The sequence below is a fragment of the Cricetulus griseus genome (genome assembly GCF_003668045.3).
Source record: "Cricetulus griseus strain 17A/GY chromosome 1 unlocalized genomic scaffold, alternate assembly CriGri-PICRH-1.0 chr1_1, whole genome shotgun sequence".
NCBI classification, from domain to species: Eukaryota; Metazoa; Chordata; class Mammalia; order Rodentia; family Cricetidae; genus Cricetulus; species Cricetulus griseus.
This window is the reverse complement of record NW_023276807.1, coordinates 30584938-30601187: the sequence shown is the minus strand read 5'-3', so window position 1 is coordinate 30601187 and position 16250 is coordinate 30584938. Positions and strand designations below refer to the sequence as shown.

At 45.2% G+C, this 16250-nt stretch overlaps 1 protein-coding gene across 2 annotated transcripts in view; it reads right to left on the bottom strand.

Moving 5' to 3' along the window:
* Positions 1-443: 443 nt before the first annotated feature.
* Positions 444-16250, bottom strand: part of Clic5 (chloride intracellular channel 5) — a 147770-nt gene continuing 131963 nt past the window's right edge. For both annotated transcript variants that reach the window (XM_027387439.2, XM_027387440.2), the window contains exons 5-6: positions 12991-13172; positions 444-5295 (exon numbers count right to left, since the gene is read on the bottom strand). In XM_027387439.2, coding sequence (XP_027243240.1) covers positions 5128-5295; positions 12991-13172 — 350 coding nt within the window. In that variant the 3' untranslated portion in view covers positions 444-5127. The remainder of the gene's footprint in view (positions 5296-12990; positions 13173-16250) is intronic.

The window sequence follows — 16250 nt, the reverse complement described above, 5'->3', positions numbered from 1 at the left end:
GGTGGCTTGTAAGGGTATAATGTTTTATCTCACCCATGTGCTATCAGAGAACTTACAGCCTGCCTACTTTAAAAGATGGAGCTGGGACAGTTACAGAAAAAGTCTTTTGATTCCCTGCTTTTCTCTTCCCTTCCCTTCCCTTCCTTCATTTTTCCTTCCTCCTCTTTTCTTTTCCTTTCTTTATTCCACCCTTATTTCTTCCTCCCTCTTTCTCCCCCTCCCCCTTTTCTTTCTATCCATCCTGTGGATCAAATCTTTGGCATCTTGCACTATGGGGCTCTACTACAGAGCCACACCCAATCCCACCTTTATATTTTTTTTAGTTTTGAGTTTTAAAACAATGACCACATTTCATGTAAAAGAAAACAAACTTTATTTGAAAAGAGAGAAATTGTATGCTCTCATTTAAAATAGCCTAACCTCTCCTCAAAGAAGTCCGGAGATCTTTTTTGTAGTATTTGAAAATAAACCAGCTTTATTTGAATCAGTCAATACCAATCAAGTCTGGGAAATGCATTTATAGCTGGCTCAACATACAAAGAATACATTTGACTTGGTGTGTATTCAAAGGCATGTTACATTTAGTAAGGCTTGAAAGCAAGGCCCGTTCTTACCACCATTAAGGGTCTCAAGAAAAGTGAGTTACCACCATTTGGAGCATCTACATTCATTACATTTGCTAAGTTAGTTTATTCCTCAGTTTACAAAATGGTAAAACTAGGTGACTGGGGTGGGGTAGGGAGGACAATTTTAAACAGCAGCTGAATACTTTGCTTGTTTTTATTTTGTTGCTTTGTTTTGAGACAGGGTCTCATATAGCAGGTTGGCCTCCAATTTGCTATGTAGTTGACCTTGAACTTCTTATCCTCCTGCCTCCACCTCCCTAGAGCCGGGATTACAAGTTCACTACCAAGCCTGAATATGTAGTGCTGGAGATCTGACCCAAGGCTTCATGCATACTAAGCAAACATTCTACCAAGCAAGCTAGATCCTAGCCTGATATTTTCTATGAATATATTCTTGGTCAACCTTTAGCTATATACAAAAATACCATGTCTTCAAAATTGCTTTGCAAACATCAGACTGATTTTATAGAAAATACAGTTTAACTCAAACCCAATACGGGAACAAAGCTTTGTTTATTTTTGGTAGTGTATATGGTGGTAGTGTAGAACAGATCTATTTCCTTCAACAACATTAAATAGGGTTTTGCAGTTTGATTCATACTTACTAAAAAGATGAAAGTGTCTTGAAACTAGGCTGAGAAAGGAATATTGTAAAGTGGCAAGAGAATGTGCTTAGAACTCGGCACAAGCTGTTAGTTTGAGTGGTAGAGAGCAGTGGCTACAAGGTCACTGGCCTGTCTGTCGAAGGGCCCCATGGCCAATGACAAGATCCTGAACGTTGTCCCAACAGTAGAATCTGGTGCTTCATAGGCACACTACTTTCCTTCCCAGTAACTAAAGGTCTTTCTTAATGTCATATATAGGTATAATATATGTGACTTTTTATGATACAAATGTACAGATTTTGAAATATAACCCTTGAGAATCACTATACATAGTTTCAACCACTAGTTAATGTTTCTTGTTTCCAAGCAGGGCCACATTAGTTTCCTGATTGATTTTGCTGCTGAATTGACTTCTGGACCATAGAGGGATGGAGGGAAACCCCTGAAGCACCTACCAGATACCTATTGCTTCTAGAATGATTTGATTGTAGATGCAAACTCTCTTAGTGATGGTACACTCTGCCTTGTCTTCCTTCATAATATAATTTGTCTGGGCCTGGCAGGTTCTTGGCACTCTTAAATAGTCAGCATTTGTCTGTGCCAGGCATGCTCTATTCCAGGATGGTCCTAAAATGCTTAGGGCTCTTTCTCTCTCTCTGCATAATGCCCACCTCTAAGCACAGGTGCTGTCTTCACTACTGTTGCCTCATCTCACAAGAACCAGAAGGCACCAGAAACATGGTCCAAACCTCATTCTTGGAGCATCTTCTTTTTGATAAAAAGATCAAGATCCTGTCTGGTCCCATCAGCTCCAGAGGGGAACACCAGGGACAGTGCCATCTACCAGAAAGCTGGAACTAGTTTAAGATTGTCTGGTCAAATAAACAGACTGACTCTTTTCTACTTTGCAATTGATTTGTTTGATGCCAGGAGCCTATCTAGATCTCCCATTTAAAAGGTGAGATATACACATGCCTGTGACCCTGAAGATTAGCAGGGATTTTCTTTTTCACAGCACTGAAATGTTCTGAAACAACCAAAAACTCACTTTTCTATCTTATTGTATATAGTTACTAATATCTTAATGAAAGCCTTTTCTCTGGGTCAATCTAAGACACAGGCAGTTTTAAATAGGTAGACACACTCAACTCAGTAATTCTGAATCTGACTCTAGGCTCTGTCTGTCTGTCTGTCTCAACTTCCACTTACCTCTTTACACACACAAGATTGCCATATGACAATCCGGGGTGAGAAATGAATACAAAGGAAATAGCTCCCTCAAATAGCTTCCCTTTCTCTGTCACCCCAATGCTTCTTGCAGGACTGGCATTTCCAGAACAGCTCCTATCCAGGCTCTGCAGGTAGTGTCCGCACTGCAAACCCTTGCACACAGTCTGGGCTGGGACTTGGAACCTCACCACCGGCTGCAGATGGTGAATCAAACACTTGACAAGGTTAAGGCCAAGGTCCAAAGAAGCTGGAGCCTCAGGAGAAAAGTCTCTTCTGGGGGTGGGGGAAGGGGTTAATCATCATTTGCTTTATTGCTATTTTTATACACATGACAATTATGTCCTAAAACACTGGTCAGTCTAATTATGATTATCTGACATTAAATTATTTCTGAATTCAAGTACTTGGCAAAGCCTCCATTCTATAATCATGTCTCTCTTTAAAGGGGTTATGACTGATCCTGTAATACTCCACATTGCTTAAATATTGTTATAAAACAGGAGGACCTTTTAGAATCAGTATTGACTTGCCGACTTCTGGGTTCAGACTATCCCATGAGGGTCCTGAGAATTCTCCCCTCCCCCTGGGGCCTGTCTATTATGTATACTGATCTTCATGTCTTCATTATCAGTCCACCTGCAGGACACGGGGGCTGGGAGCTGCCTGGAGTTAGCCCTGCTTGCTTATGAATTCTGGGAAGAATTCCTGAGAACAGCATGGTTTCCTACTAATTAAACAGCCTTCTGGATGGTTCCGGAAGTCGTCCCCCCCCTCCCCACCGCCCCAGGACCACTGGGGGCTCTTCCCTGCAGTAAAGGGCTGTTCCCTCAGCAGTGCTACACTTTTAAACATCCCCAGGGGAAGCTTGCAGAGAGCCTGTGGAAAGGTTCCTGTAGGGTGGAAATGAATCAACTCATTTTGCTGCATCTTCAAAGCCCTTTCAGGTTTACAAAATGACCTAGCAGGCAGAGAGAGTCCTCTTCCCCAATGGGCTAGGGAGACCTCCTGCTTCCTCCCTTCTCAGATCAATGGTCACGCTTTGCTTTGGCGATCCCTAGAGGCAGGTGGGCCCAGTGGCTGTTAGCTGTTAGCACATGTTGATGTTTCTATGGAAAGGACCCGTGCTGCCCCACCCTCCAGAGTAATGAGCCAAGTCCAGGGGCTTTCCGGCCCTCAGGAGCCTCGCCCTCCACTGGCAACGACACAGAAGGCAGGATTGTTGGAGTTGAGGCCCAGTGGATGGATTTCTCCCAGGCGCTCACTAGCTCACTGGTTGAGGAAGAGCTAATGATTAACTCATTTGTCATATATGGCTCCTGGTCATCCCAGGTTCCCATGTTCAGGCCCCATGAACTTTGTAGGTAAAACACAAGGAGAATGACTAAGGAGAGCAATATTAGCTTAAAAAAAATATTGCCTTTTGTTCTTAAAATTCTGATGGTGGGAAAATCAACCCAGGACAGTGTATATTTTCCAAATTCAAGTTGTGGCTTCCCAGTCAGAAAGACCCATGAACTTTCTTCCTAAGGTAGCCCTTGCTCACCCATTCCCTAATAGAATTTCTCTGCCATCAGAGGCTGGGGCTGAAGAAACTAGAAGCCTGAGCACAGTCAGGCGGCAGCCCAGATCTGGAAGTGACTAGGAAGGGCCTGGAAGACGTTTTTTGGCCAATGCTTTATGGTTGGTAGGTGTGTCCTAATACCGTCTAATATTTAGATGAGAGAGAAGATTGCTCTAAAGGTTTACTAGGCTACACATCAAACTCACAACTTTATCTCCTCCCGTCCCTCCTCCTCCCCCTCCCATCTCTTTCTCCAACCCAAAGCCACTCATTGAAGAACACAGTCACACCCACTCACGTAAGCTCCAGTGAATGACTACTCTTAAGTCAGTGACCCCTGTGGCTGTAGACCCTGCTGGACCTTTTGGCATCAACATTGCTTCCCAGAAGTCTCTCTCCAGTTGGGTCACCTCAGTTTAGAATTATAGGTCAACTGCCTTTGTGGCAAAATGGAGTCAGACAGAAAGGTGGGATCAGTGCTGGCCAGGACATATTCATTCATATTACACCAGGTCCCAGCACTGCAGGAAATTGAGGTGTATCCAAGGGGACATGACAATATGGCCCTCTGTCAGAAATAGTGAGCAGCTGTAACTGCTCTGCTAGATTCCCAGAGCCACACCCAGCTGAGCCCCAGCCCCCCCAGCACTGTATCCCAATCAAAGCATGGATCACTCCCTACTGATCATATTCGTCTGTGGCCTTGCAGTTATTGGGAAGGTGGGGGTGGGAGAGAAGCTGGCATTGGAGTTGCTAAAGCATCTGGAAAAGTGTTATGATATTGGCAGAAGGGACCAGTGACAATCCCTGGGACGCTCTCCAAACTGACCCCAGATACACTGACCCTAGATCCGGCCAGCAGGCGGGAAGACCTGCTGCTGTGTCCTCTCCTCTTGCCAGGCTCCTGCGGGACAAGGCAGAAGGATGGCACTGATCTTAGAAGGTAGCAGGCTGGAGTTGATTTCAGGGGTGCCAGCAAGATGTGGCCTAATTTTTTTTCTTTTAAATCTTTCCTCAAGGCAATGAGGAAGATGAGTCTGTGGAGTTGAAGGCCTTTGGGAGTTGTAGAATTCCTCTGCAGCAGAATCGGGCCAGACAGCTGAGCTCAGGATCGGCTGAGGCGTCTGGCAACATCTTCGTAGGCCAGCTCAATCTCGCTGTCAGCTGCACAGGTGTTGGTGAACTCATCCCGTGCATAGGCATTCTTGAGGTACCGCCACAAGCCTGTCATCTCAGCTGGGAGGTCATAGTTTCGGTACTTCTTAGCCACAATCTAAACAACGATGACAAGACATAGGTGGTGTGAAGGCAGGACACAGGTATTAGGGCCATAGTTTCATGGGTGGCTGTGCATATTGGGTACATCTGCATGCAGTGTGGCCCAGAGAAGCTGGCTAGAAAGACTACCCATATCAGCAAGCTCTGGGTTTGATTGAGAGAGCCTGACTTAATGAGTCAAGTGGAAGAGAAATCAAGGATGACTCCTGACATCAACCTCGGGTCTCCACATGCATACACATTCATGTTTATATGCACCCGTGCACATACATGCCTACAGGCATGCAAACATACATATGCACACATCACACACACATACATACATACATACATGAAAATGAAAAAAAATGTGCTTTCCCAAGTGATATGGAAAAATTTTATGACAGACATAGTTGGTGTACAGTATAACATATTTGGAGAAACATGTATGACATCCCCAAGCATATTACCAGTAGAGTATTCATGTTCACATAGTCCACACTAACCTCAAACTTCGATGTGACTTTGAATTCCCAATCGTCCTGCCTCCATCTCCCAAGGACAAGGATTACAGATACATGCTACCTTGCTTGGTTCAAGTTTTCTTCATTTTTGGTCCCTCTTCTGCCTTGCTTTGAATAAGCATCCTTATCTTTTGTGTGATGGTGGGGGGGGACCCAGAAAAGTGAGCGAGGTATTAGAATATATATGTAGGTTCCAGATGTGCTGTGGGAATGGGACAATCCTGGTCTCTAATTGTTTCCTGTGTCCCCACACTTATGGGACATAGACCGGGATTTTTGGAGAAGTGGGGTTTGTGTTGCTGGAAATGGGAAATGGTGGTGTCAGTGGTTAGAGGGCTACTTCTGGGTCCCAGCTGACTGCATTCGTAATCCTGACAATCTGACAGCTGTGACCAAGGACAGATTCATGACACCTTTCTGAGCCCTAATTTGTTTTTCTCTGACCTGGAGGTGATAATAGGACTTACCTTGTGGAAATGGGTGAGTGGGTCCTGATGAAATGCTTAGAGGAGAGCCTAATGTGCAGTCAACATTCAACAGCCATTGTCTCATAAGATTCACTGGGACATGGCGTGTGCCTGTTTTCATGAATTTATTTCTTTACTACATGGAGGTGGGTGGGGTGGCTTTTTGAATAAGGTCTATGTAGTCAGGACAACTTTCTGGACATAGTTCTCTCAGCGCCTTCCTTTGTACACAGAAGGGCCTTGCTCTTGGTTTATTGCTGTGTTAATATCAGCAAATTCTTCATATATATTTTTAACAAGCGGCCTCTGTATTCACTCTTCTTTGGAACATGCTCATTAGTTAGTGTTGCTTGTGGCCCTCAGGGTCATGCAGAGGTAGCAGAGAGCAGTATCTCTCTAAGGGTTCTGCTTCTTACTTCCTTCATTTTCTCTAGAGAGTGGAGAGTGAAACCATGGGCCCTGATATCCTGCTGCTCAGGGACACCCTGCTCTTCTGTGTGAGGGTTTCTCTTTCCTTCCCATATGGATGATATAGAGTCCCCAGGAAATTATGCCAAAGAGTGGACAACGATAGCCTATTGCATGAAAAGCTCATTCCTGGGACCCTTCTACACCAGGGAGAGCACACGTCCCTTCCAGGCTCTCACTCCAGATCCAAGAGTCCCGTGCAACAATAAGGTACATTCTGTCCTGAGTCACAAATATAATGACAGCATCCTTTTCTCCTCCCAAGCTGGTAAGCAGCTGTTGAGCTTGGAGCCATTGACCGTGTTTTCATTTCTAGACCCTAATGGCCATGTAGATTGGAATAGTGACAGCTGACAACACTGGCTCACGAGCCTGCTCTCATCTGGGTATTGTGTTAAGCTACTCAGAACTTGGTGAAAGCTACTTAAGCATCTAAAGCACCCTGCAATGGTCATGTTCCTATTGTTCAGAAGAGAAGGGAGAGGCACAGACATTTAGTAAATAAGGTTTGGATAAACAGTTGAATCTAATCTTTGGTGTCCTCACTTATCCCACCATCAGACAAGGTGCATCGAGTTATATGTGATGAAACCATTCTGTGGTGTGTGCGTGTGTGTGTGTGCGTGTGTGTGTGTGTGTGTGTGTGTGTGTGTGTGTGTGTGTGTGTGTTGCAGAGGATTGAACCCAAGCCCCTCATGCATGCTATGCAAACCCTCCACATTAAGTCACATATCTTGTCTTCCAAATCCTTGCATTTTAAAGGTGAAAAAATTAGTTAGCAATGAGCAAACTGAAGACAGAGAGGATTGAAAGACTCATGACATGTCACAGGGGTTCTCAACCTGTGGGTTGTGACCCTTTTGGGGGTCAAGGGACCCTTCCGTAGGGGTCACTGAAAACATAGATATTTACATTATGATTTGTGACAGTAGCAAAATTACAGTTACGAAGTAGCAAGAAAATACTTTCATGGTTGGTGGTCGCCACACAGTGAGGAACCATTTTAAATGGTCACAGCATTAGGAAGGGTGAGGACCACTGCAGGTTATTGGGACTGTTGTTAAGATTGCTGGCCGCTGAGCAATCAGGAATGTGTGTGGTGGTTCCTGCTCTCCCCATAATTCTCCCTTCCATGCAGATCTATGCAAATGATGGAGAATCAAGGCAATTCAGATCCCAGGCCCTAAGTGCCAGTTAATAATCTGTGACCTCCTACTGTTGCACTCAGAGAATGACACCCTGGTGCTCAGATATCCAGAAAGACCCAAGACACTGCCTTGGGTTCCAAGTCCCTCTGCTTTTGTCCTGCCTCTCTCTGCCAGTTCAGACAGAAGAGTGCTGCCTGCTATAGCACTTGAACATTTCATCGCCTGTGTTGGAAAGGGAAAGGCCCCTATGCACATTTGTCCAGGGTTAGGTCCTCAGTCTCATTCAGACTCAAAATGTTAGCTTCTCACAGGGGTTCTCTGTCTTTATGTCCATCCTCCTCCTAATACTCATCAAAGTACCTTGCCTTCTCCATCTGCCTCTTCCCTTTGAGAAAGAGCAGGTATGCCTCAACTATTCTAGTCTTAGGTCTCAGACTTTGTGGATGGCCCCATGTTCCTGTGTAGTAAGTAATGAGTGACCCCCTCCGTACCTCCATTCCTCAAAACCTATGCTCACCTCTAAATCTGTCCCTCAGTTTGCTTTGTTGTTGTAACTTTGGGGTTGTGAACACCCTACTTGTGCCTCACCAGGAAATTTGCAGATTCTGAAAAAAAGTTACTATATCCTGCATCAAGGCTGGAAGCCAGGGCAGGAGGCACACACCCCTATCAGTGGGTCTACTGTTTTTCTCCATGGCAGCCATGAGAACTGTTTGTTATTTTGTTCCTACACCTAAAACTATGTTGTGCCAGCTCAGAAAGAACAGGGCATGGCAGGGCTTCAGCTGCAGAGGGTTGGCTCCCAACAGTCAACCTTCTCTCTCACCTCAAAGCCCAGGTTTCATCTCTGCAGGACCCACATCTGCAGGGCTCCATGTTAACCCATTTCCACGACTCTGGTGTGGTCCCTGAGAAAGCAGCTGCCTCCAAGCAGGTACCTCCAGGTACATCTGCCTCCAAGCAGCTGCCTCCAGGTACATCTGTTCTTCAAGATGAAGAACTTCTTGATAAGAAATTATCCTTTTCTGGCAGTGAACCCCAAAGAAGCCACCTACAATGTTCTGTCCTGCTTGAGTGTGACCAGTAAGAAAAGGTCAACACTAACCACCAGTTGTTCCAGATCTCCCTCTGGTTACTACAAGGGGAGAGCCTTGCAGTTTGACCAGGGCCCTTTGAGAAGAGATTTTCTTGGCTTGGAGCAAATCTAAACAGTGATGATTTCCTGACTAAGGGAACTAGTTGGAATTAGCCAGGTGGGATAAAAATGGCACAAAGTAAAGTGGATGAATCTACTAAGAGCTGTTGTGCATGAAGTCATGAACTTGTAATACAAATACTCATGAGACTGAGGCAGGGAGATCTCAAATTAGAGAACAACCTGGACCATTTATTTGGATTCTACACCAGCTGATCTCAAAGAAATGGAGGTCAGGGGATATTTTATACTGATTGATAAAGCCATATTGTGTGAGTGTTAGCATTTTAATTTGGGGTTTGATTTCTTTGGTTTTGTGGTGCTGGGTTTCAAGCCCAGTGCTCAGTAAGAACTGTACTGGTTAGTTTTTTTTTTTGCCAACTTTGCATTAACTAGAGGCATCCAGAAGAAGGAAATTGATCAGGTTGCACTGTGGATATGTCTGTGGGGCCACTTTCTTGATTGTCAATAGATGTAAGAGTGCCCAGCCCACTGTGGGTTGTACCATCTCTGAGCAGGACTGCCAGGAATACATCAGAAAGGTAACTGAGTAATCCAAGTAAGCAGTGTTCTGTAGGGAGCTGCAGAAAACCACACCCAAAAGATGGCGCCGGTTTCCACCCTCCGCCAGCCCGACGGCGAGCGCTCTCTGTGGTAAACAACTCCAAATTTGGTAAAGGTCATGTATCCTCTTAATTCTGCTTGGAGACAACCTATCCTGGCGCGCCACGTAGGGTTAGGTGATTGGTAGATGTAGACTATATCAGGCCCCGTCTCCCTCGGCCCGGGGCCGCCTCCATTATACATTGTACAAAGCAAAGAGGTTCCCGATTAAACTGTGTTTGAAGAAGATTCCTCGGTGTGGCATCTTTCTTGCTGGTCAAGGATGGACGCCGCAGTGTTCCTCCTTGGCCTCTGCTTCACTGAATGCCTCTAGGTTGCTGCTCTGACTTCTCTTTATGATGGACTGTGAAGTGAAAGTATAAGCCAAAAAAAAAAAAAAAAAAAAAAACCCAAGTTGCTCTTGGCCATTGTTTGATCAGAGCAACAGAAAAGCAAACTAGAAAAGGTATTCTGGGTTATCTTCATTAGCTTGAAATTGGCAGCCATGCAATTAAAGAATCTACATTTGCCTTTATATGTATATTTCTCTTCCAAGTTGCCCCACAGAGAACACATTGTGCTGAGCCGGGAAAAGCACACCCATGGAAGTTCAGACCAGGTTCTCAGTGAGTGTGGGCCACAGCCACTCAGCATCTTGGGATTGGGGACAGATGTGACAGGAAGACAATCAGGAGCGAGGGTACATAGAACTCTGACATCCAGAGGAACTTCCTTGCTCATGCTCTGAATTGGCTGTTTCCTATGAAAACAGTTAGCTCCCACAGTCGACGTTAAATTTTGGCGTCCGAGGCCAAACTGCCTTGGCTCCTCTTCACGCTCTCTGCATTGCAAAGGTTTGCTAGGTCCCTGGATCTGATAAGCTGGATCAGCAGAAACCCAAGGAGACAGGAGTCCAGGCCCAGCCTTTGTTCCCTCCTGGGCCATCCTCCATCTGATCCCCAGCTTCCCAGAGCTATAAATCCACTGATCTGTCTCCAAGGACAGGAGATTAACTTGGTCATTTAGGGCTGGATGGAGCTGAGGCACTCAGAGGATGGTGGAGAAGCCTGTGAGTGCCCTGTGTTTACCTACTTTGACAAAGGATGCTTAAGTGAGTTGCCCCAACATGTTGGAGTAGAGAGGAGAGAACGAAGGAAGGGAGAGGAAGCAAGGGGATTTGATCCACACCTCTTCTTTTAGGCACGAGAAAAATGAAATCCAAAAAGATCAAATGACTTGCCCTATTCCTCTCTGCTAGTTTGATGGCAGATGATGAATTAGACTTGGGTCTTCTGATCTTTCCATTATATCACTATGATGCTGTGTGACTGAATGGGCACCACACATACCTAATGGCTCAGCTTATTCCTCAGGAAAGGAGAAGAAAGCACACTTTGGTGGGTGGGGTGTGGGATAATTAATAACTTCAAAGTAACACACTTGGCTGGTCTTAACAAGAGATCTTTAGCTTGGCCCTGGGCCTAAAAATGTCTTCATACTCAAGTGTTGTATTGGCCTGCCCTAGAAGCATGTGATTCCCTCCCCAGTTTTCGCACTAACCCAGAGCTGCAGGACACTCACTCACACATGGATGGCCAGCTAAGTGACTTCACCACAAGCTGTCGTGTGCTCTGATTGGAGGAGAATCTGTGTATCTAGCTCAGTACTTCCGCTGATAGACCCTGCCAATGAACAATAGGCTAGCCTTCTCCTCAGTGAGGGGCAGACATAATATGACTATCCTAAAAGACACACAGTAGCTGGTTATATTGCCTTAGTATTTATTAAAGGGTTACCACACATGAAAAAGGCTCTGGTCTCATAGATACTACTATCAGAATGAGATGTCAAGACACGGCCATGGTAAAAGCAGGGGTTGTTTGGTCATGAGACCCTACTGCATGTTGCTCTTGGGTCTAGAGCATGTCTAGAGTCTACACAGTGAGCATCAAAAAGGATGGGGTTCAGGGTGAGCTGAAAAGGTGGCTGAGCCAAGAAAATACTTACTTTGCAAGCTTGAGGACCTGAGTGTAGATTCTTAGTCTAATTCATGTACAAAAACAGATGTGGTGGTGTACACTTGGAATCCCAGTACTGGGAGACAGAGACAGGAGGGTCCCCAAAGCTCACTGGCCAGCTAGTCTCCCAAAATTGGTGTGCTCTGAGTTCAGGGAGAGAGTTGACCCAACTGTCTTGAAAGAATAAGGTGGAGAAGGATTGAAGAAGACACCCAATGTTAATGTGTAGCCTCCTTGTGCATAGATTTAGATGTGCACATATGCACACACGCACACACACACACACACACACACACACACACACACACACACACACACACACACACACACACAGACAGAGGGGGAGGAAGAGAGGTGTCGGTATAGAGAACTCAGGAAGATCCAAATGCTGTCTTCCAATATCTAAAGAGGAATGGGGCTGTCTCATGTTGCTCTGGAGAAACGGGCCCCCACATTGCACAGAAGGCTGTCACAGACACAGCAGGAAGCAGACCATTGTGGGTCTGGAGACTGTTTGAACTAACCCCTAAAATTTCCTCTGTCGCCACTTTCAGAATGTGACTTTTGTGTAGGGAAGGTCGGTAGTACGTGGTGCAGATGGGCAGCAGGTGCAGTGAGAGAAAGCAGGGCTCTCTGCTCCACTCCATCTGCTTCAGCCAATGGGCAGGAAAAATGACAGGCGGGTACCAGAGGGAGCTTCTGGAGTCTGTGCATAGAGATCTATGATGGCCCATGGGAAACCATCTAATGCAGGTATAAAAGCGCAGCGGGGATAACTCTGAGACGAAGCTGTGACACAGCTCTTTATACAGTGGCATTGTACTTATTATACTTTGGGCCCCTACAGTATAATAAGCAATTTCATACCTTGCTAAGTCCCACGATAACCCCAGAGATAAACAACACATGACTATTTTATAAATGAATGCTCAAGGGCTAGAGTTCAATTCCCAACACCACATGACAGCTCACAACTGTCTCTAACTCTAGTTTCAGAGTATCTGATGCTCTCTTCTGGCTTCCATGGACATCAGGCACAGACAGTGTACATAAATAAATGCATGTAAAATACCCACACATACACATTTTTTAAAAATTTTTTTTAAGAAAATTGAATCTTAGAGAGTCTGGTCACCAAGCAATCTGTGAAGGCTGATTTTGGTCCCTAACAGATCTGACTTCATAGCCCAGGGTCATCTTGGCTCCCAGGAGTTACTATCCTTGATTCATCCACCCAGTTGGCGGGGCCTGAGATGAAGGCAACACCCATGCACAGACCCTCTCTTACCTTGACCACATGCAGCTTGGGGAGCAGATTGCAGTCGGCCAGGGTCAGCTCATCTCCATCTAGGAACTTGCGCTGGGACCCTTTCTCATCCCCACGGGTGTTGGTATCAATCTCCTCTGGCAGAGGGGTGTTCAGGTAGTCATCCAGCTTCTTCAGTGCCTTTGTCAAGCCCCTCTCAAGGGCTGGCATGGAAGAACAAGAGAAGGGTCAACTCACTTCTTACCAAATACAGTCACAGGGGCTTCAGAGTAGGCCAGGTGTGCTGAGTCACATCCTGCCACCGCTCTGCCTTTCAACACATACGATAGAACCCCTAGTAGCTATGAGCATGTTTCCATACAAGTGTACTAAATAGCCTAAAAAGGCAAACCCTAGGGCTGGAGAGATGGCCGGCAGTCACTGCTCTACCAAGACTGGAATTTGTTTCCCAGCACCCCTACCTAGAGCACCCCTAAGGTCTAGGGAATCTAACACCCTCTTCTGACCTCTGTGGCCACGTGTGTGTGTGTGTGTGTGTGTGTGTGTGTGTGTGTGTGTGTGTGTGTGTGTGTGCTTGTCCTCGCATTAATACATCTGAAAAAGTAGTCAATTAGTAAACACTAGTCACTTTTTAAATTCAATCAAAACACTAGCTATTCCTTTTAATTTGATTAAATTTCTTTTACTTTGATTAAGATGTGCCTTCTATTAAATAAAGAATTCTGGCAGCTAGAGCACATGTCAGAGTATCCAGAGCTTATCTCCATCAGGTCCAATATTAGGCAACTTCCATTTTATTCTTTTATCTACTTCTATTTAGCCAATGATTGACGGCACACACACAATAATTTTGCAGAAAGGGCTGATTAAGTAATTAAAAATAACTCAGAAATAGTCCTTAGATAGGACCAGTTTTTGTGGTAGCATTCACTTTGACTAACATAGCTGGAGAATGGGAGGGGGCCTTCAGGAGACAGGACATAGGAATGAGAGCAGTTCTGTTTAGGGAAACTTGCAGAGGTGCAATGGCTAACAGAGTGGCACACTGGAGGCACATCTACAGCAGACAGCTCAAAGCTGTCCCAAATGGCTAGACCAACGCACCCGACAGGAATGGCTATTAGCAGTGTGCACTCAGTTCCACTTGGATAAACACTGTCACCTGCCAGGGATGCCTCTGAAAGAAAGAACACCTAAAGAAGACGAGATGGCAGAAGACATTTATAGTCCTATCCTGATTCATTAGCAACTAATTCATTTAGACACACATGGGCATAGAACCTTTTCATCATAGAAAGGTAACATGGAAACTTCGCACCTTGAATAGACAGGGTAGCAGCAGAATAGATGGCTGGTTGTTCATCAACCACTGTACTTGTGACATCAGCCCTGCTCCTCAACCCCTCTCCCCCAAGACTCTGTTTGACCGCATGCTCCTGAGATCCCAGGAGTCCCAGCTGATCCACATGGAGACCAATACAAGGGGGGCATCGCCATCCAGAGGAGAAACAAGGAGGTTTGTCCTCCTTGTTGCAGCTTCCCAGATGTGCCTTCTATTAACTAGCCACTCCCACATCGCCCACTTTTGTCTTTTCATAGCAGGCCCTTTGTTTGAGACAATGGAAGGACCCCAGTCTGAGGCAATGCTGCTGAACACTTCCTGGAATGTTTGGAAACCAGCTAGAGGCTGGCCATTAGTTTCTCAATACTTCCTTCTCCCTGGTGTGGCATTTGAACTCGTCTTCATCATCTGCTTTGTGTTTCCAGTTTTAGAGAATAGAGCGAGAAGGGCTGGGAAAAAATGCTAGACTTCCCTTCAGTGATTGTCTAGACTGTGATGGGATTACCAGACTATTCATGGGCGAAGGCAGAGGGTGGGCACTAGACAATACTTATTATGCTTTTCTCCCCAAAGCGATTGCGTTTCATGCTGGGTTTGTTTGCTTACTCAAATCCTTCTACTCCCTTCAGTGATAGAGTGGGCCAAAAACCCAATCACAGTGGGAAAAGGAAAGAAATAACACAATATTCTAGTTTCATTTCTGTTGTCTGGCTAAAATAGCCTGATACAAGGCACTACTGGGAAGGAAAGCTCTTATTTGGCATGTGCTACTGAATTGCAGGTCATCTTTGTAGGGAATTCACACTGAAACAGCTATTCACACCCTCATCCATAGTCAAGAGCAGATCGAAACAAATATACCCAGGCTGCCTTCCCGAAGGCTTGCTCTCTTATCTAGCTTTTCCTATCCAGTATAAGTCAGGCAGCTTCCCCAACTCCACGCCCCCCTCCATGCCTAGGGAATGGTGCCACCCACAATAGGCTAGATTTCTTCATACCAATGAACCATCGATATAATTCCTGGTCAACTTGATCTAAATAAATCCTCAATTGAAACTCTCTTCCCAGGCAATTCTAGGTTGCAGCAAGTTGACATTTAAAAATGACCATAACACAGGGTATACTTGTTAAATTTTGATCAATTTATATCAACCAAGGTATACAAAGGAGTATGCAAAGGGAAAGGAGACATTCCAAGTCCTAGCTCCAAATGCCTCTTGCAGACCTTGCAGACCAACAGCAATGAATTTTGGCAAAGAGGTGTGAAGCAATGATGGAGACCTTGGAAGACTAGCTTAGGATAGATTCCAACTATCATCTACTGATTTGTCCAACTAATGAGCTCTTTAAATGGAAGGGGTGAAGTTTAATGGCAGATGTAGATGTGTCCCCTACATCATTATTACAACATAATGAATGGTATGTATATTCTGCGCATGCTCCCTGCTTGTCACCAACTTACCCTGCAGCTGTATGTCCTTGGTCAGAGGCATTGAAGTTGGAATTGGTGTTAATCATGGTAGAGACTTGAGACGAGAAGCCAGAAAGAAGTCACATGACCTGTAGCTACCCTTGATTAGGATTTGTATTTTGCCTAGAATAGACTCACTGTTGAGGTTACAGCTTCAAGTTCCTTTAACTGAAGTGCCCTCTCTAAGACCTTGGGCATGACTTTTTCACTTCCTTGTTTAAGCTTATTGTATTAGCTTTGGGCACCCTGAATTCCACCTGTGCCCCTGATCCTGGTACCTCTCTGTGACTAGAGGTTAGCTCCTCAATGTCATTGCATGACAGTTTCAGTAATGACATCATCTCAGTAATGACAACGAAGATTCCCAGGTCACACATGGGCCCTTTTAGGCTCACTCAACTAGGATATTTCAGGGAAAGTGCCTGATACAAGGGCCTGGACTGTACCAAATCAGTCAGTGGTTATCAT